At 39.5% G+C, this 22,330-nt stretch overlaps 1 protein-coding gene across 2 annotated transcripts in view; it reads right to left on the reverse strand.

Moving 5' to 3' along the window:
• The window catches only part of robo3 (roundabout, axon guidance receptor, homolog 3 (Drosophila)), an 85,669-nt gene that overhangs the window by 35,222 nt on the left and 28,117 nt on the right, over positions 1-22,330 (reverse strand). The window contains exons 3-7 of one of the 2 annotated variants that reach the window (XM_037547387.1): positions 8,518-8,675; positions 6,575-6,695; positions 6,021-6,159; positions 5,173-5,300; positions 3,251-3,262 (exon numbers count right to left, since the gene is read on the reverse strand). In XM_037547387.1, the coding sequence (XP_037403284.1) occupies positions 3,251-3,262; positions 5,173-5,300; positions 6,021-6,159; positions 6,575-6,695; positions 8,518-8,675 (558 nt within the window). The remainder of the gene's footprint in view (positions 1-3,250; positions 3,263-5,172; positions 5,301-6,020; positions 6,160-6,574; positions 6,696-8,517; positions 8,676-22,330) is intronic. The other variant, XM_037547388.1, reaches the window with a different exon arrangement.

Raw genomic sequence — 22,330 nt, forward strand, 5'->3', positions numbered from 1 at the left:
CAACTTAAACTTCTCTTAAACTTGAATCATAATGTCAAAACCCGATAAAAATGTACAATATTATGTAATATGTTTTGTTGATTTTCTCTTTATTCGCTGAGTCTAACATTAACATTATATATATATATATATATATATATATATATCTGTATATATATATATATATATATATATATATATATATATATATATATATATATATATATATATATATATGTGTGTGTGTGTGTGTGTGTGTGTGTGTGTATGTATGTATGTATGTATGTATGTATGTGTGTGTGTGTGTGTGTGTGTGTGTGTGTGTGTGTGTGTGTGTGTGTGTGTGTGTGTGTATATATGAGTGCCATAACTTTAGCACAGGCCATTTTCCCCCATGTTAAATTCAGTAAATACATGAAAAATTTTGAATTGAGATGTGCAGATGTGCGTATTATTTGCACTTTGGGGCACCAAACATATTTCAGTGTGTTCTGTTGATTCATGTCCAGTTGTGTCTGTTTTTTAAAATTCAGCTACTTTAATTAATGCCTAGTTCCACCATTTCTGGCACAACAGTGTCATGTAACTTTAGGTGGTCTTGCCTAATTTTAGTCTGGCTAGACTACGGTGTCAGGCATTTGAAATGGGCCCTTATTGCAGACTCACTGGCTCCATAATGAGCTTGAGATGGGGGGTGCAGTCGAGTGCAGCAGGCTTTAGTCTGGTATAAACTGCTGTTACACAAGTTTTTCATCTCTATTGTCCCCCAGCTTACACATGCTAATGAAGAGGCCAGTTAAGGAAATGAGCAGGCCGGATTATTTCCATGACCTGCCACTGAGCGTATGATGAAACAGATCCTTCATCTTTAGAGCTAGGCAGACTGCTTCCGACCCCATTCCTCTGCCCCCCCTCCCCTCTCTCTCTCTCTCTCTCTCTCTCTCTCTGTGTTGCGCTCAAATTGCCCTTCCTCCTGCTCATCTAAACGACACATACAGATGTAAGAACAGAAAGAGTGAAATAAAAAAAAAACTAAAAGAACCATGTTTGGTTATGAAAAAACTACTCTCCTACTGTGATTGCTGTCTTTTCTTTAAACTCTGCTTTTCCCTTTCTGTTTTTTATTGTATTTTGTGCTTATTTCTTTTTTTTAGTACAATACTTTCAGAAGTTTGTTAAGCTTGGGCAAAAATAACATCCAGGCCTGCCAGCCTTCCATTTGGTCAGAGAAGTCAATACTTTTCCCATCTTATTTTCTGCTTACTAAAAATGAACCCCTTAAACTATACACTTACTATTCAGTTATTAATCTTGATGTTAGTTATCCCTCACCTCCTATAATTCTTAAGTAACGACTCTGAAAGTTTGGTTAGTTATGTAGTGAGACCAAGGAATTTTAGTCTGGACTGACCGATATGTCTTCAGAGTTTAAGAAGTTAAAAAGCCACTTCAAGGTCATGCTCTGAAAAAAAGCATTTTGTATGCTGACTTTATTCTATTTATGAAAGTTAGTCAGGGGAAAAGGAATGTAGGTCTAGTCACTCTGCAGATTCTCAGGGCCAGATCTAAGTGGTTTCTCCTGTTGCCTCTCACAGTGTTTTGGGCCTGAGCACAATACGGAGGTCAGGACCACACAGTTTGATAACATTCTACTCGATCCAGCTTGTAGGACTGTACATATCTGACTTCATAATGATTTGAGTGATTTACACAGTAATGCAAAACAGAAATTTTGGACTAAAATGAGCATATAATTCAATAAATAATTAATAATATAAATTAATGTGCCACAACTTTTGCACAGGCCACATTTTATGTTTTATTTTGAAATAAAATATTAAATTCAGCAAATAATTAGTATAGTGCATTTAAACATGCAAATATGTGTTCTCTGTAAACAAGAATGTGCCCTTATTTTCACTCAGAAAATTAACAAAACATAATTTGACTAGGGGTGCCTGAACTTTTGCGATTAGAGTACCCTCAATGGTCTCAGACTTGCCTGTAATATCCTTAGAATATCATTTATTTTGTAAACTGTAAAATGTTATAGTTTATCTAGACTACAGATCCTCCAACTCCTAACAAAACATCTGCTGAAACTTTAAGTTGAGGCTAAAGTTCAGGTTAAAGTTTTAGGACAAGGTGAAATAAATTTAGTGTATTAATTTGCAAGTATCATCATGCAAATTAGATGTAAGAATGTAAGTGGCAGTATCTATAATGGACAACCAAAATAGGGGTGGATGATATGGTAAACTATGGTAAAATATTACACTACTATTCAACCTTGAATATTTCCACAATATTCACTCAATATGTATTCCAATATTTTTTTTTAAAAGTTCGATATGTTGAAACAGACAAAAAAATACTATCAAAATCTATGAGTATGACCATTTTTATATTCAACATTTAACATATTGTGCTGCACTAAATCCAATTATATAAGACAAATTATGCTCTCATTGCAATGAAATATGCAGTTGTTCAGTGTTCATAAAGTACTGACACTATCCACAATATTATTAAAAATGTATATCATGACATAAGTATCAAGATAAAGATAAAATGTTACCATATTGACTACACCTATGTCAGAATAACAAAAAACTGAAAAAGTATATAACTTGAGAGAACCCGCATTTGTGCCCTGAAATTAACCAGCTGAGAATTTAAGTTTCAGTGTTTCATTTAGTGTCCTCACAACCTGGAGATAGCAGGGCATTGCAATCATCTCCTCACCTCCTCTCCTCATCTGTCAATCGATCTGCTGCTTGCCCCTCTCTCCCTCTCTCCTTTCTACCACCTTATGTTCCTCTCAGTCCCTGAGGAATGCAGAGGGTCGCCCTGCTCTGTGGCAGATACAGGGCCATTGTAAATCACTTCGGCACCAACAGACAGTGCTCACACAGGTCATTTCTGCCCTGAGCTCCGAGGCTTTAAATGTCAGAAGCTAAGGGTGTAGAGTAGATGCTGATGAGTCTGCTGAATTACCTCATTAATGAACTGAAATATGGGTTGGACCGCAGAGTCTAAAGTCACCACACTGAGTACAGTGTGGAATGAAATGAAGGCCTGGGCTTTGAACAGACTGCCATTCCCTGCCAGCTAGATGACCAAGATAAGCAGTGTGGCTCCGCCCCCCCAAGGGTCATAACCTTGTCACATCCAATCACAATGGCTCACCATATACACACACACACACACACACACAAACAAACACACACACACACACACATGCAGTATGATGAGATGGAATGGTACTTACGAGATGGGCCCACTAGAATGGAGGACAGAATGGAGAGAGAGAGAAAAAACAAATGGTGAAAGAAAATGAGATGGATGGGCTGGGGGCTGGAGTCGGTTTGCAATAAGAAAGTCATGAGAAAAAACAAAAACAAAATGGCAGAAATGATCAGCGTAATGCAAGGGCAAGTCTGAGTGTGGGCAATTGCGGCAAGGAGAAGAGCAGGAGATGAATGAGTCTGTGTGACTGTGCCCTGACCCCGACTTTACAGTCTCCATAGAATAAATAAGCATGCTAGAATCTGATCCAACAAGAGCTCTAAAGACTAAACCCCTCAAAATAAGGTCCCTAAATCCTTTTCAGTTCTAGGAGAAACAAAAATTTGTATAAAAGCTTTACACAATGTGAAGGTGATTTAAACCTTAAAGCTACACTATGTAAGATCTGGGGATTTGGAGACCTAAACGTGTAACTGTATGCAACAACCAGAAAAATATCAATTGTGCTTTGTGCCTCTTTATCGAGAAGAATCTGATGATTGTGAGTGCTTTGAAAGAGTATTTGTAGAGAATTCAGTCAGAATTTGGTGAGGGGCATGTCTTTCGAGGATATGTCTACATACATGTGTACAGGATATGTCATCATATCTTCATCAGTATAATGTTGATTTTACATTTGTGAACTTAACATTGAGATGCACCTTCTTTTTGAGCCTGTGTGCAACATTAATATATAAAGATGTGCACGTGGTCCTAAACATAGCATTGCTTTAAAAAAGTTCCTATTACTTGCACATTTCATTTACAAACACACTCTTCAGTGGTTCTGTGTATGTCTATAGAATGTCTATATAAGCATCCACCAGATATTTGCATACTTAGCCAATGTTTCTCCATTTACCAAATAAGCAGTTTGCCATAATAATTAGAGAATAATTAGAGTCCATAGAATATTTTCCACCATCTACACCAGTTTATCTGCCTTGTTATTTCTTTTCCTGACTATTTTAACACCAACTTTCAACATTAGCCATGCTTTGTTTTTTGTTCAGTGTGTTTGGGCTTACAGTGTTAAAGGAAAACTGCAGCATCTCCTGTCCATCTGTCTGCCACATCTGTAGTACAGTACAAATTACCATGGACAACAATTTCAATGTATTTTTTGTTTTTGAAACAAAACAAACTCTTTGACTAACTTAAAATCCAACTTCAGTTGCCACCCAAAAGCTTGTAGTGTGTAGATTATCAGTTCCTTTACTAAGTACAGGGGAACACATCACCATCTGTGATCATATACTGTATGCTACAGATGTGGCATATAGAGTTTAGGTTAAAAACCTTGAAGTGAGAAACCACATCAGTGTGAATTGTAGTGTTCATGTTGAGTTAATCCACAAATTCCAACAACTTTCAATGAAGCTAAATCTAGCTTTTGTGTGCTTGTGGAAAACAGTGTTTAGATCAGCGTCTATGCAGAAGCACTAGTGTAAGCCATTAATATTACAACCACGCTTGGCATGCTAATTCATCTCTCCAACAGCTGCCAGATAAAATCAGCTACAGACAGAGTGTAGCTGTAAGCTACCATTAGGTGTGCAGTTTTTCTTAATGCAATAACATGCTCAAATCCACCGTCATGTTTCATAGTGCGAGATGCGCCTCCAACAGAACAGAGTTACTTTAATTCTGTCTGGCAGCTGTAAATAAATGACTGTTGCTTTAGCAGTTTGCCCTTTTTGATGAATGCCGTGGATGGGAAGCTAGTGCACGTGAGCTACAGCTAACTGAGTTAGGAGTCAAATGAAGGAAAGTTTGGTATGAGTCAAAGATAGGACATGTCACGCTGCACTGATGTGATGCATGCCAGTATGCATTAGCATGTATGAGGATTTGTGAGTGTCATGCTCTTGTATATATGTGGGGGTGTGTGAGGCTGTAACTCACCGTGGACCTGCAGTGTTCCTGATGCCTCAGCTTTGCCAACACTGTTCTCAGACACACAGGTGTACGTTCCCTCATCCTCCGCTCTTACCTGCGTCAACCGCAGATTGTTGTCACTCCGTATTTCTGACCTATAGAAACACATGAACAATTAACTGACTGACTACTGACATTACAGTATATACCAGTAGAAGAATCAGAGTAAGAGTAGGTCCGTGTGTAAAAATTTTGGCGACTGAGGCAGTTTCATTTCTAAGAGGCATTTTTCATAGTCATTATGCACTTAGAGGCAAAAGTTTGGGTATCCCTAGCAAAATTACGTTTAAGTGAAAAGTTAATACACCCTCCAAACCCAGCGAAGAAATAAACACTGCATAAAAAATGCTGAAAAATATCGTTTTTACATCTGTTCCCTGCAGAGCATGTTGCTATTTTTACTTAGCAAACAAGCAAAACATGTCATTTGCTATCTGTTAACTGATGTACTGTAAGATGCAGCAATTTTATTTTAATACCAGTATGAAGCCAGTCTGTACATATGCACTACCATTCAAAGGCCTGGAATTACTTGTAATATTAATAATTGCTCTTTTAAAAAGTCATATATATACAATGCAGATAAACTAATAAAGCACATATAAAATAAACAAGTTTTATTCAATGTTTAAATTCTGGGGCACAACAAGGAATTGCTAAATGATAAGTATCATACTGTAATTATTTATGTTGGTTTTATATTATTCAAAACAGTGATCTGAAACTTTTGAATGGTGTTTCCAAACTTTTGAATGATGCTGTATGTGTGTAGGTTTATGTTCATGTGTTTGTATATGTGTGTGAAGATACGTTACCTGCCACGGGGCAGTTCCCCCTCCTCTCTCCTCCAGCGGATAGTTGGCGCAGGGTCTCCCTGGACTTCACACTGAAAATCCACCGTGTCATCAGCCAGAACCACCTGATTGACCGGGCGCCGCACAAACATGGGCCGCTCTTCATGAGGGATGCAGAAGGGAGGAGAATGTTCACGTTCATAAAGATGATGTTCAAAATCTTACTTTTATATCCAATAAGTTGGTTAACTAAAGGAGTGTAAACATCTATTAAGATTCTTTAAAGGATGATTCAATGAATCATGGAATCTCATATTTTGACATTCAATTTAATTATAGTGGAATATAGACTATTAAAAAAAATACAGCAAGCCTTTTTTCATATTTACGTTTAATAGCCCGATATTTCTGCCCCCCCAAAAAGAGTGCATACCTTGATGAACACTCTTGTAATAGATTTTAATTCAGTCAGACATTTCAAAACCAATGTAGCCAAGTTGCCACATTCAATGCATTCTACACTCCTAATATATCATATAATTTGTCATATTAATAAGAAAGAGATGCAAGCTTACCAAACACCACTAGCTCAGCCGGATCACTGTCCTTTTCTCCCACCATGTTGGTCCCCACACATACGTACATTCCTGCATCGCTTTTCCGCGTGTTTGAAATCATCAACTTCCCGCCACGGATCTACACAGTTAACAGCACATCACACACATCATTCAGGGCCTGTAATCAGACCCTGGACACTGCATCCTGTAGCTGGATGGCTGATCAAAGACCAGTTGTCTTCTTAGACACCCTTTGAAATAGTCATATTCTCAAAGAGGTGTCTACGGATCTGATATACAAGAGATAAACTGAGCCAATGTTTGCAGCTGTCTACACTGATGCCAGTCACTGCGCTACAAGGCTACCCTGATCCAGTCTGCCTTACCTATAACATCATAATACAGTTTAGTATTTTGATTTTAGTCATAGCATTTTAAAGTGAAAACTCAACATTATGTATTGACTCTTAAAAACGCTAAAGCAGTCCAATTTGAACAATTCATGTTTCATTTATGTGTGCGCTACAATCCTTTGTTTTTAGCACACTTGTGGATGGATTATAAACCAATTTAGTTTATTATAAATCACTTTAGCTGTCTATTCTGATATGCAAAGGCAAAATATAATTGTAGTACTGGTCATTTTTGGGGGGATTTAGGGCAGACTTTATCTTATGACAAATATTTTTAGTTCTACTTGCAGTAAAACTGGATGAAAGGCAACACAATTTGTGCAATTTTATTTTTTTCAATTTCATTCTTGCAGTACTTACTCAGCTTTGCCTTTGTTATGCAGTATTACTGTTTTGTTAATTGCTTTTCCTGTTGCGTCCATTTCTGTAGCACTGGAAAGTCATGAATAAACATTTCATTTTTATTTTATACAGATTCCTGTTAACAAAAGCATGGCAGACTAACTTGAACTTGGAACAGCTGTGTGTTGGTTACAGTGCAGTCGCTGGAGTATTAAACATTTTTTGCAGAAACCTTAGAGGATTTAATTATTATTAATAAGATACAGGAATTACAACTGACAACCACAGCCATTCATTATACTGTTGCACAATAAGGGTCCTTGGGCAAAATGACTAATGCTACATTTGACTACCATTGTAAATGGTTCTGGATAAAAGTCTCTGATAACTAATGCACAGAATGTTTAATCATTGTAATAAATGTCTAATTTAGCTGTGTAATAAATGTGAATGATACCCAACCACTACATTTAGCTAACTAATTTTAACAAATGAGTCATTTAGCGATGTCAAGGCTACAAGGGTCATGAATCAGTGAGCCATCTTTAGAGTTCTAACTTGTCTTAAACTCACTGCACTTTATATAAGGATTACAGAATGAACATGTTTTAAAATATAGCATATTGCTTAACACTATCAGTATCAGCCACAGCAATTAATTATTCCTCATCATAGTGTCCAGATAGTCCATCCCTAGTGCTCACAGCATTTCAGACAGCACTTCCTCCATACCTATGTACCTGTATCTCATATTCAAGCAAGACTTGTTTACTGCAGTCAACAGAGCAAGTACAGCATATCAAGGTACTTCAGCCTACAGAGCAAGACTAGCATGGCTGTTTCTGCAATGCTTGACACCGAGAGAGTGTTCCCACTGATGTATTTGGAATACACTGTCAAAGTCCATTTAGATAAGTGGCTTGCCCAAGTGTTATGGGCTACGGAAATCTGCGTGGGCCTCCACACGAGAGAGAGAGGCAGTGAAAGAGAGGAGAGAGAGAGAGAACGAACAGGCAGCAAGGTACTCGCATTGGATACAGCCATGGGATGAGTGGATGAAAGGATTGCAGAGGAGGGAGAGGGAAAGGAAAAAAAGCAAAAGAAAGAGGAAGTGGGTGCAATGAAAAGATTGTAGAGCAGGAGAGAGAGAGAGAGAGAGAGAGAGAGAGAGAGAGAGAGAGAGAGAAAGAAAGAAAGAAGACTTACAGTGATCCTCTCGTCCTTGTCGTTCACCTTCGCGTTGTTCCTCTTCCATGAGATGGTGGGCTCGGGGTGGCCACGTGGGGGTATGCACTCCATAACAGCCGGCTCTCCTGCAGCCACCACCACATCACTGGGAGTCTGCCGGAAATCATCCCGTAGAACTGTATGGAGAGAGAGAGAGAGAGAGAGAGAGAGAGAGAGAGAGAGAGAGAGAGAGAGAGAGAGAGAGAGAGAGGGTGAATGACTGCATATCAGGCCAAATTTTATACAAACCAATACAATAAAACCCAATACAAACTTGTATTGCATGGTAGAATGATAGTATGGTATAACTGTATGGTATAATTTAATACCATACAGCACAACTCACACTATATGAGACTGTTAAGGTCCACTTTAAGGTACAGTGCTTTACAGTTGCTAACAAACAAGACAACCCCAATGTTGTACATCACCAAAACACTTGAGTAGACCAAGAAATTTTACATGAATACTTGAAATATTCCAAATTTACATGTCCCTAGGTGCTCGGTCTTTTAAACCTACCTATCTGCTTAAACTAGACACCTGGCATCATTTCTTTGCTTCAAGTTCATGAATACTTGGGCTAATTTTCAGGAGCTGCTGAGCTGACGTTGGCTGTTTATATTGAATGAACTGCAGCTGAAATGCAGCTCGTGTGTGGTGACATGACTGATGTGAAACTGTTACATTAAATTACGCTGTTGTTTAGGTAGGACAGTCCGAACACACATTATGTTGCAGTGCATGCTGGGGGCTGTAGTGCAGGGCACTGCCGAACAGGCGAATATTAATAGAAAATTGCGTTGCAGGCCTGATCGATGTTTAAGACAGGGGCATCATGGTGTGTAATGGGACACATCTATTCAGGTTCAATACAATCTTAATTTCTGAAATGAGAGTTATGATATAAAAAAATATGAATTCAGAACACCAACTCAAGACTATACATTAATTTTGCAACATAATTATAATATAAAACATTTCAACTGGGCTATAAACAATGGAAAAATAGTCAAGATGTTTAGTGTTGAGACTGGGGAGCATACGGGAGCATTTTTACAGCTTCAAATTTCAATGCCCTGTGTCAAATGTTCTTTTTGATACTTTTAATAGATTTTAATATTGTATTGAAATTGTACATGCTTAGTTTGCAGTGACGTGCTTAAAGATATTAGATGGGGGAAAAACCATGATAGTCTTTTTTTGCTGATTGTCCCTTATATTGATAAGTTTTTTTATTATTTACCAACTAATTTAACACAATTTATTTAATTATTAAAGCTATGAATGTCATATGGAGATGTGCATATAATTACGTTTGAAATAAAACATTATGAGCAAATTAAGTTATTTAATTAATTAGTACACGATGCTGCAGTTAGTGTGTCACTGTAGCTCCAGTCAAACTCACATAATATGTTTACATAATAGAAAACACATTACTGTCTGTTATATATTGAAGAAAAAGCATGTTCATGTTCATTTAATGTTATTCATGATTATTTTTACAAAGCTAATGTTGTTTCTGAACTTTTGCCTTTAGTGTATACTCTGGTCGCTTTGATTATAAGGCTAGGTTTATCTTTGGTTGGAGCATTCTTAGCCTGCTATCTCTCCCTTTGGTCTCAATTTACTCCTTGTCCCACGCCTGACTCATAAATAAATGAACTAGTTCCCTTCTAGCACAAAGGCCATGAATAATTGAATGAACTAGACTCTGGTGAAAAAGTGCCACTTCAAACAAATAGGAAATATTTACTTTATTTCCACGGACACAGACATAAACAGTCTGAATGCTTACATAAATGGAAATAGGCAGCACACACACACATCATTTTACCCCTAAACATAGTAAACACCCATGCTCAGCACAGAGACACATACTAACACAGAAAACACACACACACACACACACACACACACACACACACACACACACACATTTCACACACCCATATGACAGAAGTAATAACTCCAGACCAAAAACCCTTCAATCGACCTTGGCACATCTTCAGGGCTGATGCCATCAGCTGGACTCTCCATCAGCATTTCCATTCTACTGCCATTTATCAGATTCTTCTGTAACAGCACTTCCATTCCTTTAATCTGAGCAGGCCTATCTTTCCCTCCCCTGCCCTCTGCTCAATCGCTATTTTGGCCTGCACGTTTCCAATCAGTCTGTGCCCCTGAGCTAGCACTGCTCAGGGATTGCGTGAGGATAGACTTTATGAAGAGAAGGGCTTTTTCGATATTGCACTGGCCCGGTTCCAATATAACACCAAACCACTGCCCCTTGCTCCAAACGGCAATATCCACCAATCCCCCTCTAAATATATATGCCGAAATAGACCCGTCTTCTCCACTCAACACGCACAGAGAGAGGAGCAGAAGTGAAGGTTAAAATTTTGCTGCAGGTAACAGAGAAAAACAGACTACCAGGTATATTACAAATACCTAAATTACAAATGATCATAATAAGTTACGTAATTCTGTATTGACTGCCCTGCGATGGACCGGTGACCTGTCCAGGGTGTTTTCTGCCTTCTTACCAGAAACTGCTGGGATAGGCTCCAGCTTCCCCTGCGACCCAGAGGGATAAGCAGCATAGAAAGCATATGTGTCTGTGATTCTGTATTGAGAAATTGAGTCAGACTTCTGATTAATTTCATCAAAATTTATTTTGATGTCATGCCATTTAAAAATGTTGGCGCAAACATAAAGGAAGGTTTTCCTTCCTGCAAAGCAACTGTATGTAAAATAATAACACAAATCAACAGCAACTGCCATCAAAATCCCATTCTTAGTAATGAATGTCAGTTGTAGTGTAGATGTATAACATAACATTATATTTCAAATTTATCTCAACTCAAAAGTTTGCATTGAAGTCCCTGTAGTTACTAATTAATATGTCTGTAATAAGCCTGGGATGTTAAGGAGTTAAACCACTAGGCTACCAAAGCTGAACTATATTGCTGTAGCTAATCAAACATAAGCAGTTTGGAAATAGCAATAAATTTGTCACCATGCTGACATTAGATTAAAAACGTGACAAACAACACCCACTCTGTCCTGACCTTTCACTCTCATACAAAATAAATATTATTTGTATGAAGTTAATAAAGCACTTTAAATGTATGTACTTGTCCAACCACTGCTATGAAAGAATGTATCTGTGGGTGGAATATGAATAGGTCAACTGTGTTTTTATAATATATGTAAAGACAGGTCGAAACCGCAATATGTTGAATAGAACAGCAATATGGTATTTTGCTGATACTGTGCAGCGCTAATTTGCCCTCTTCATGTAGCTGTTATAAACAATGAATTTGTTCAAAGATATTTTAGATCCAGATTCGAACTGAAGTTGAACCAATTGTAGGAAGACGTGGAGTAGACATCCTGCTCATGGACCACTCTGAGTCAGCACTCTGAGGGGTTTACACACAGCTGCTGTTGGTCGTAAATGATTAAAGAGACTGCAGCTGGATCACTGTGGCAGAGTTCATCTCCCAAGGTACAGTTCTGTATGGGGGCTTCCAGACCTTTACAGACTTTAGGTCAGTGGTGATTCTCAGAGTGGTCTTCCCTCATAAAGAGGATAAATGGCATACATAGGATATATAAGGAAATAATCTCTCCTTTTCACATTCATATAATCTATATATCTATTATTTCTATGCCTGATTCTGTTGAATTTGTGTCTCTTTTTGGTGAGGAGGAGATACATTACAGAGCTAATGTGTGTGTGTGTGTGTGTGTGGTAGCAGTAGCAGTCAGTGGTGTGAGTCTATAAGTCTATTATGTAATAAACCTCCATTATTTTTGAGGTTCAAAAATTTGCTGCAAATGCTGTTCTATGCTCTAATGAAGCTGATTAAGCAAATATTCCAGTAATGGCTGGAGCCACTACGTTTTTGAATGAACGCTATATGTCCTGACAAATGCTCAATGTATCCCAAACTGACCATGAAGAATAGAATTAGCTGCATCCCGAAGTCATTAATATATCATAGTGGTTCTATGTTTGAATCTGTCTGTTCTGCGTTAGTGGAAATAAAGGGGTATCTATGCATTTGTATGTGCATGTCTGTGTGTGTTGGGGCTTGTATGTGGGTGTCGCACGTGTGTGCTCTCTCTTGGTGGGGTGGAGATACTGCCATTAGGCCTGAATTACAGAGCTAATGTCACTACAATGTCACCCTAGCAGAGAAAGAGAGATAAATGAGGCGGTTTTGCTTGCTTGCTTGTGTGTGTGTGCGCGTGCGTTTATGTATTCTAATGAAGAGGTGGGTGAACCAAACTTATGGATTTTATTGTTAACCCTTGGGGTGTCTCCTTTATTTATCTGTGATTGATAAGAGGTAGGCTCGGCAAGCTGCCTCCATCACTTTAAATGTCAAAAGAGAATACTAGTATCTATGATATAAATATGCAAAAGAGGGCTACAGCACAAAGGCCCGATGGGTGATAAATTATCTTTGACTTGAGAAATGCGACTGTAATTCCAATTTCTTCTAATAGCTAATATTCCTTGTGCTATGACAAAGACACATACCTTGGCAGTATGCATTATAGCCTCATGATCAGTCTACACTAATGTACAGTCTGTAACTTTGCAATACAAATAAGTAATGGGAGAGAAAGAGAAAAAGAAAGAGAAAGAGAAAGGGACATGAAGTCTTCCTGTACTTGCATGGCAAATGCTCATTTCTAATGTAACATAAATCTGCAGTGCCAGTGAATTGACACTAGATGAACTCAAGCATAGCCCAAGAACACTGTGCCTGATCTGACCAACAACATAATGTAAACTTGACTTTAAATTAAGTCAGAATTTAAATCTAAACTCTATCAAAACTCACTGCGCTACAAATCCGACTACAGCTCAACAAAATTCTGGCCAAACTAAAGCCAAACAAAATTTTGTTTGAACCTGAGAAGGCCAGTAAAATTCTGTGTGGACTTCATTACAGCACAATAGAATACTGGCCTAACTCGTCCGCAGTCCAACAAAATTCTGTCCAAACCCAACTGTAGCCCAAGAAAATTCTGTAGGAAATCAGCTCAAATTTTATTTCTCTCAAACGTGTTCACAAACACATGCATGTAGGTCTCAAAAACTGCAGTGCCAACAATATGAATGACTCCCATTAAAAATAATTTAAAAACAAAGCAAGGAAATTAAAGCAGAAGAAAAAGCAAGGCCAACTCTGAGATCTAGAACCAACCTGAGCCTGAAAAATATTTCACAAATAAAGACTGAACCTGTTTGAACCTGACACAAACCAAGATGCGCATCATCCGAGCATTAAACTATGACACATCACATATTTTCTTCTCTGGTACTGTTTCAGTTAGAAAGATGAAAGGTGTCATTTCTTGAATTTAGACCGAGTTGGGTCTTTCCCATCTGCTATGACCCACGCAGACTCCCTGGAGCTTGATTAGGCACTGCCAATTACCCATAAAGCCCTGGGGGAGGCGGATTAAACCTGTGACCCTCAACCTTTGAGTGCCAGCCTCGGGGGAAGTGCCCTCTCCCTCTCTCTCGTCCTTTTGCTCTTTCCCTCTCTCCCTCTATCTTCACAATAAAGCCAGTGTAATCCTACCCGCGAGTGCTGCAGTCCACTTCAATTACCCCTCCTCCAGCCCGCCATGGTTGCATTCTGACGGGCATCGCTAATGAATCCCTTGACTCTCAACCTTTCCCTCCTCACAAAATCAATTCTTCATCCCCGATCTTTCATTCATTTTTAAGTTGAGGCTTCAATGCTGCAAGAAATGCCTAAAAACCCCACCGGTGTGCCTCACTGTGGAGGCCCTTTGCATTAACCCAAGGTGCCTGTCTGGAACAAAATGAGTCTATTTGTTTGAGTGACTCTGTGGCAGGAAAAAAAGATTGCTAAAATCAATAGGAAAAAGTGCAACAGGTCAGACAGGAGTGTTTGAAGTCTCCTTTAGCACCATACTACTGCAGCTAGTTTGCATCTCAAAGACTCCCCTTAAAGTGACGGTTTGACCGAAAATCAAATTTACTAAGTTTTGCCCTCAAATGTAGTTGAGCAGCTAAAATATGCCTGGTGTCCAAAGTTTACTGCATTAGTTTTGCATTGGAGCTCCAATTTTAATGTAGCTAACCAGTAATGAAAGCTCACAAGCTGTCAATTACAAGCATGCAAACTATATGGATTCTAACACTGCATGGCACACTTTAATATACAAAAACAGGGCAAACATAAGTTAGCTGAAGACAGTAATACGAGTGAGAATTCTGTCCGTACTCTTCTCCATTTTTATTAGAATCAGACTAACATATCGATCAATCAAATCAATTTGATATTTCTTAACAGAGCTGGGTTGAGGCATTGTGTTATGATTTAGGCATGTAGTTCACATGATGCTAACTGATGGGGTGTTGAAACATTAGCCTCGCATCTCCAGTGCAAAATGGACAAAGCAAACTTCAGACCCAGAACACCTCTTAGCTGATTGACTACCTTTGGAGTAATGGGAAAATCAGTATTGAGGATTTGCACTTCCTGACCTATGCATGGAACCATAATGGGGTTACTATAATAACTTAATGATAACCATCCACAGAATGACAGGATGCGTTTTGAGCTTCAGATTAAACGCTATACATGTGCTGCATAAGCAGCTGGTCACTTTTAATTAAAAGTTTATCATCATGATCAAGCAGACCAGAGCGGTTTTATTTTCTCTCCGAAAGCCTCAAATGCTTTCAGAACTCATGAATAAATATTAGTATGAAACTGGGCAATGACAAATGGCTCTCGCGCCCAGATGAAAGGTTTACATTTCAGCTCCTGTTGCCGGCATTTGAGTCGGTCATCTGTCAATCTGTCCTCTTGCATCTCGAGCTCCCATGAAATCTGTCATATGCACACAAATGCATGCATACACAAACACGCGCACAGCATCAAGAGGGCTTCATTCGTGCAGACATGGGTCACAATCTCTGCAATCTCTGATAACAGCAAAATATTAATCTTATTAAATTCAGATCATGGAAATTGTGAAGCATGACAATATCAGTATTACAAGCTCTAATCCACAAGTCTACACGATATTATATGTGGAGAGACTGCTGCTGTGCTGAGAATTTGAATTGCCGGGAACACAAATCTCAGTCATCAGTGATAAAGTGTCTGACACGGCCAACACTGATTTTTTCCATTTGAGGTAAGCAGTAAAAACTAATTAAATTGACATTTTTCTAATCATCTGGCAGAATGCTTTTACTATTAACAAGGTTTACCTTAAACAGTACTTTATCTGCTCTTTCCAGCTCACCTAATACTAGCAACCCAAAATAATTTGAGCGATGAAGGCACAATCTTTCTTTGTTAATGCCTGTGAACAGGTGGCAGACATTTGAAAGGAAAGAATCTAATGGACCGATGATCAATAGAGCCAATAATCATGAGCATGTGGACATATGGAAAGCTCAGGGTCTGTCTGCTGGTAACTCAACCTTCCTTGGTCCTTTTAAAAAGACTATTTGTTCTGCCTTAAAGCTACCAACCCCCAATCTATCTCTTATCTTTTATCAAACCCTGGACAGAAGATCACCTGTTACAATTTGTGATGATTTCAAATTAATATGATTGCACTGTAGGGTTGGGGGGAGCCGACCTTCACTGTGGCTGCACAATATATTATTTATCTTGATTAATGTGCTACAGGTTTTTGCAATACCAATATTGCAAAGAACTACAATATGTCCCAGATGAGAGTTTCTGTGGGTGTGAGTTCATGTAATCCAACTAAAGTAAATTATTTTGGTCTAAATAATGCAGGCTGATCTTCAGCCATGACATAATTGATTCAATATATTTTTGATATATCACAAAGTTAATCACAATCACAACCTAGAATTTTCTTTATGTCATGCAGACCAGACCAGGAGTACATGACCATATTCATTATGAGCGGACATAGACACCCTATACCAAGAACCCTCAGGGCCATACCAACACCCATCTGGCCCTGAGTGTCACCCAAAAAACGAATGGGAACCACAAAGAAAACAATAAAAGTACCACCACTCAAACACATATTTAAAAACATAAGTGCTTTTAGACAATTGATTAAGAAGAGCGTTATAGAGATGACTGGCCGGGTACTTTGGTCAAACCTTGAAAAAAATAGCAAATTGAAGTGCTTCCTTATGAGCTGTCAGTGTTTTTCCTCTCTTAGCACAGTGAAGAGTTGTTCCCTTGTGGTGTCACCGCAATTACTGCAGCTGTGAGGGAGCCGTCTCTTATATAAGGCTGTCTCTGCCCCACATCAAAGGGACATCTCAATATCCTCCTCCTCCAAACAGCCCTGCGAGACTAGACATCACATCTCCTTTGCCATCACTTACGTGAGAAAACAACACAGAAGAATGGCTTTTAGCCACTGGAAAGCCCAGAAAAGTGACACTAGAAGGAAGTGATAGTCGGAAAAGAAGCTAAACTGCAACAGAACATAAAGCTTACGAAATCGACAGAAACGCATTTGACTTGAGACATTTTTTCACTTGATTGCTTAGATAGCATCCTTTTCAACGCAATGTCCAAGTATCAAAGAGAAAGGGGTGTAACAGCATATGTTTTACTGGCAACAAACTCTGGACTTTTGCTAGCGACCTCACCATTTCATTATTTCTTCTAAGTTCTTTTCAGTTTTAACAGGTCGGCAGAGCCATCTTTGTGGTCAAAAGTGATGTGCTAGATTAAATTACTATTTAGATGAAAGAACTCAGAGTTAACTGGATAACTGACTTAAATAATAAAAAGAGCAGCCATCGAGTCTTTGCTCCCATTGATTTGTCAGAGCTTTTTTTATATAATTCCATCATTTTGTAACAGCATGTGATTCATTTATGTTTCTATTCTTATGCGTTAAACGCATAAACATGTTTTCCGACCACCACATGGATTTTCAGAGCGTAAGTACTTGAAGGTGAAAAGTGGCCAAATGCCAGTGCGCTTACATTCTCTTTTAAACTGCACACCCCCTACAAATTGAGTTATGCTTTTAAAGAGCAAGGTTTAAAAGGTGTGGTGAAATAATGGATTTATCAACAAGCTCAGGACAGAAGAGAAAAAGCAGTAGTGGTGTTAATAAATGAAGTTCTCTCTCTCTATTCTACAAAAAAAAAACACTTCAATTTGAAAAACAATAACAGGCAGTACTACAGCAGACACTTGAAACTGTGTTGTTGCCATATATTATTTCAGCACGTATCCAAGGCCTGTGTCTCTGCCTAGTCACTATGACTGCAACCATTGTTAAATGAAGTCTCCCTCTTGAGACACTACCACTAATTTTCATCTGGTTTCACATGAGGTTGACAAAATTCCACACAAAACTGCCCATCGCTGGCTATCTAAACTTCAGTAAATCGAATAGAATATGTAATCAGGTGCCTTTCCAAAATTTTCATCTGGCCTCCCTTTAATACATATGTACAAGGTAGAGTAACGTGTGAACATGCTGCATAAAACTTTGTACATAACACATGGACAGAAAACCTGTGTAGGAAATTTGGCACGAAAGTCTTGTGTTTTTCTCTGTTTTGTTATGGCAGCAAGTAAGTCTATGCACTTCATTGATTTGTGGCAAGTACGGCAGCAAACTGTACCCCACTCTACATTAGCTGTGGGCAGATTTGAGTGATAAAGCTGACAGGCTCTGGCTGCACCTGGGGAAAGAAGAAGGATCAGTTAGACTGTTCTGCCTGTAACAGGACAGTGTTACAGTCACTGCTGACAGCAGCAAAGCCTTGTGCCCAGTGCAGCTGTCAGACAACATGGAGTCCCTGGGTCAGCCTGCTACTGACTGGAAGGGAAAAGTGTATGTGTAATGGGGGGGAGGGACAGGACCGGTTGCTTGATGCCAAGAGGCACGTGTGGCCTGGACATCTGTCCCCCCTCCCTGGATGCAACCCCCACCAGCTATTCCTCTAAACCCACCACACACTCACACATACAGGACACCCCGCTCTACTTGACGTTTCATCATTTTAAACCCCGATAGGATCAAAGGGGCCTCTCCGGGTGTGATGAGGCTGATGCAGGCTCAGGGCAGGACGCCCACACTCCTTATTGCCTTTGGGACAGGGGGAAATCACCGCTGCAGAGATGCTACAGACACATGCACGTTTTCTTTTTTTTCCCCCTCCTACCTCTTGCCCTTTGTTTGTCATGGCGTTAGCGTGCGAGTGTTTGTCTTTGTCGCGCCGCTCATTTGGAAGCTGTCTGTGCTGCTTAGCTATCACCTGAGTCCTGTTAGGAGAGAACAGCTGGGGATAGCATTCGCTCTCTCTCTCTCTTGCTCACTCACTCTTTCTCTTCTCTTTCTCACTTACTCTCCACCTCTTTCCTCCTTTTCTTTCACGCTGTTTCAACCCCCCTCCTCTGCCCTTCTCAGCTGATTGATGAGAAGCATCTGTCTACATTGATGCGGTGACTGCGCATGAAAAATAATTTCCGCTGTGAAGGAAAAAAGCATCGTGGCCTGACCAACTGAAGCTTGCTCCCAGGCACTGCCAGGCCTAAACAAAAAAAAGGGTTCAACAAAAACAGCAAAGTGCAGGTTGTAGAACTAAACTACACATTTGACCCATTTCTTTGTTTTTTTTTGCCATAGAAGCACCACTTCTGGTTCCTTAAAGAATCTTCTAATGTATAGTTCTTTAATAAACTCACTTGAAACCACTCAACTGAACCAAAAGTGGTTCTTCACTTTGCATCGATCCAAAGAATCCTTTATGGCACCTTTACTGCAGAGTTCAAAACAAATGAAGTACTTTTTATCATTTTACACTGAGAGGTCAAAAAATGGTTTTACAAATCAGGGCTTAGAAAATGGAACACTCATGTGTTAACCAGATGTAAGGACAGTTCGGTATAAAAATTTCATCAGCCTATGTGCCGCTGTTGTTTGGCTTGTGGTTTTGGGAATACATGTCAAGTTCAGTCTGTAAAGTGCTTGCGGCGGCAGAAATAACGGTAATATTTCATCAGTTTACGACCCAAAAACACTCAGTGGAAGTGTGGAGCTTGGCAAAATGATATGCATACAGATATAGCAGGAGGACGAAGGAGAGATGGAAAGATCGACGAGATGAGCTGTCAAGGTGCATCATTTCAAGGCTCTTAAGCACTCATAAACACACTGGCGTAGTCCTGACCGCCACCTTTCAGCCCCCACCACACACACCCGCCTGTGTCAAGGCGACAAATTGATGTAATAAATGCAGGTGCTTTATGGCGAGGCCGCATGTGCAGCGCTGGAGGTGGGTCTCATTAACTGGGTTGGGAAGCAGGCAGGGGGAGGATCCAACAGAGGATCCAGCAGGCCTGCATGAAGTAAAATGGAAGAGGGGGATGAGAGAGGGGTCCAACTGGCAGTGGGGTCCAAAGACAGAGCCAGGAAGGCGACTCTGACCTGCAACCCAAACACTGAGAATCAATGACCCACCAGAATCTCCCTGAGGCCTGACGCACTCTTATTCAAACAAGAGAGAGGGAAAGAGAGAGAGAGAGAGAGAGATTGTAGTTGTATTGTCTGGGGGAAGTGAGTCATATTGATGCTACCGTTTATCAGCATAAACCATGGGTCAATAAGAGAAAACTGTTGTATTCAGTAGAGGTGTAAATCTCTAAGCTCACAAAGATAGAAACAGTGCAATGCTTCATGAAACAAAATTCACTATGATTTGATTTAATGTAATTCAGAATTTAAAATAATTGAATACCGAGGGTATTTTGGAGACAAGGGACTATTCATGCTATGTTGGAATACAAACAATGAAAACAATACACCAAGCTTTGTTACCAAGCTTGAGTAGCTTGAGAGTTTTCAGCCTCAGGAATTTTATTTCGGCCAAAAATTTTAATCATGCATACTGTATGATATTTTAAGTCACTAAATTGACTCTAACATTCCAAAATCAGTACTAAATCAGCACATTCAGATCACATAATGCATTGATGCATTTCTCGTATTCAAATATTGGATATGTACATTCCTGTTAGGAACATAACGACTCACAAAATCCGATATGATACAGTGATGTCTTGACTCAATTCTTTTATAGACACAGCAGTACCAAATAGTGACTCAAAAGGTGCATTATGTTTAGGTTTCCATATTCAGTTTATTAGATCATTCAACATTGAAAAATACATTATTTGACAAAAAAAGCTAACCTTTATAGTGTCCCAATGAAACACTCTATCCACAAGTCAATTTTGGCCCAAAGCTCACTACAGAATATTCTGTAATATAATTCAGTACAATATGTTGTACTGTTGTACAGGGGCACAATACCACTTTTCCATTTCTGATTTATATATAATATAGAAACATGGAGTAGTACCAGATTTTTAAAAAAAAATGCACCAATTTAGGATCAGTATCTCAAAGTAGACTATCATGCTCAAACACTACCTCATAGGAGGTAATATACAGCTAAAAATGCATAGCACAATGTGAGTGTGTGTTATTGGTAGAGTGGTCATTGGATTTATCTCCCATTGTTACACCCTAGTCAGTTAATTGACAGGTATTTTACTGTACAAAATGACTAATACTATATGTTCTTTGCTAGTAGCAGATTTCTCCATATATTTCTCTCTTCCTCTGACAGGTATTTTGAGAATAAATCACACACACACACACACACACCTCTCAAGCCTCTGTGCTTTGCCAGGTCTTCCATCAGCAGAAATCTGGCCGTGTCTGGGCTCAGAGCTGTGTGGAGCACAGGGGGAGAGGTTAATCCTTACACCTTCTCCTGAGTGGGGAGGCCTGTCATTCAGGAAAATACCACACACACACACACACACACACACACACACACACACACACACACACACACACACATGCCTCCTATCCAGCACAGCATCTAGTCTAACGCTGAAACTTGCAAACTTGCTTGAACTACGAAATCTGACTAAACCCCCGTTTCCCGTTCGGACACAAAAACAACTTCAGTTCCCAGATTTCCTTCAACATCTTGTGTCATGCTTTCATGCTCAGCTTTGGTTGCTGTGGTTACCACACGTCACTTGTGATGGAATTTGGCTTTTTGAATCCTGACCCCAATGGTGACGTCTGTCAGACATAACAAACCTTTATCTCACAAACTCCAGCGAATCATTAAAATTCAAGCTGTTTGACAATAGTTACTTACTTTTGCTTAACTTGAGGGGCAGGAAGTTTCACAGTTCTGCATACATTATCCACATAAAAATACTCACGCTAAACGAAACTGACAGGCTTCAGATTTTCTCATCTTTGAAGAAGAGGTATACGCCCCCGTTAGAAATCGAATGAACTTCCCCTTCTCTCTTTCTCTAATTATACTCTGAAGAGGCTCTCTGAGATCTCATAGCACCAATCGTACTTCAGAAGAGTGTTTTAGGGGAACGAGCCTGCTGTGCAGGTGGTAGACTGCCTAACCAGCCCTTCACCCCCCGCCCACACAGACACACTGATACTCTACTGTACATCTCATTATTCAGTTATTTGTGTCCGTTGCATGAGCAAGAACTGTAACTAGCCAAGCTTTACTGGACAGAAGGCTAGAAGGCTGGCCTACTAATGGCTGAGTGGAGAACAAAAGGGGCAATGAAGAAGGGATGAGAAAGGCATGCAGGGAAAGAGAGGAAACCAAAGAGGCTGCTGTGTTTATGGTCCAGTGAGGGGAGCCCACGAAGCCCCCAGGAGCTAGTCTTTTTGTATGCAGATACAGACAACAATAAGTCCATTAGAG

Source organism: Pygocentrus nattereri, chromosome 18 (assembly GCF_015220715.1).
Source record: "Pygocentrus nattereri isolate fPygNat1 chromosome 18, fPygNat1.pri, whole genome shotgun sequence".
Taxonomy (NCBI): domain Eukaryota; kingdom Metazoa; phylum Chordata; class Actinopteri; order Characiformes; family Serrasalmidae; genus Pygocentrus; species Pygocentrus nattereri.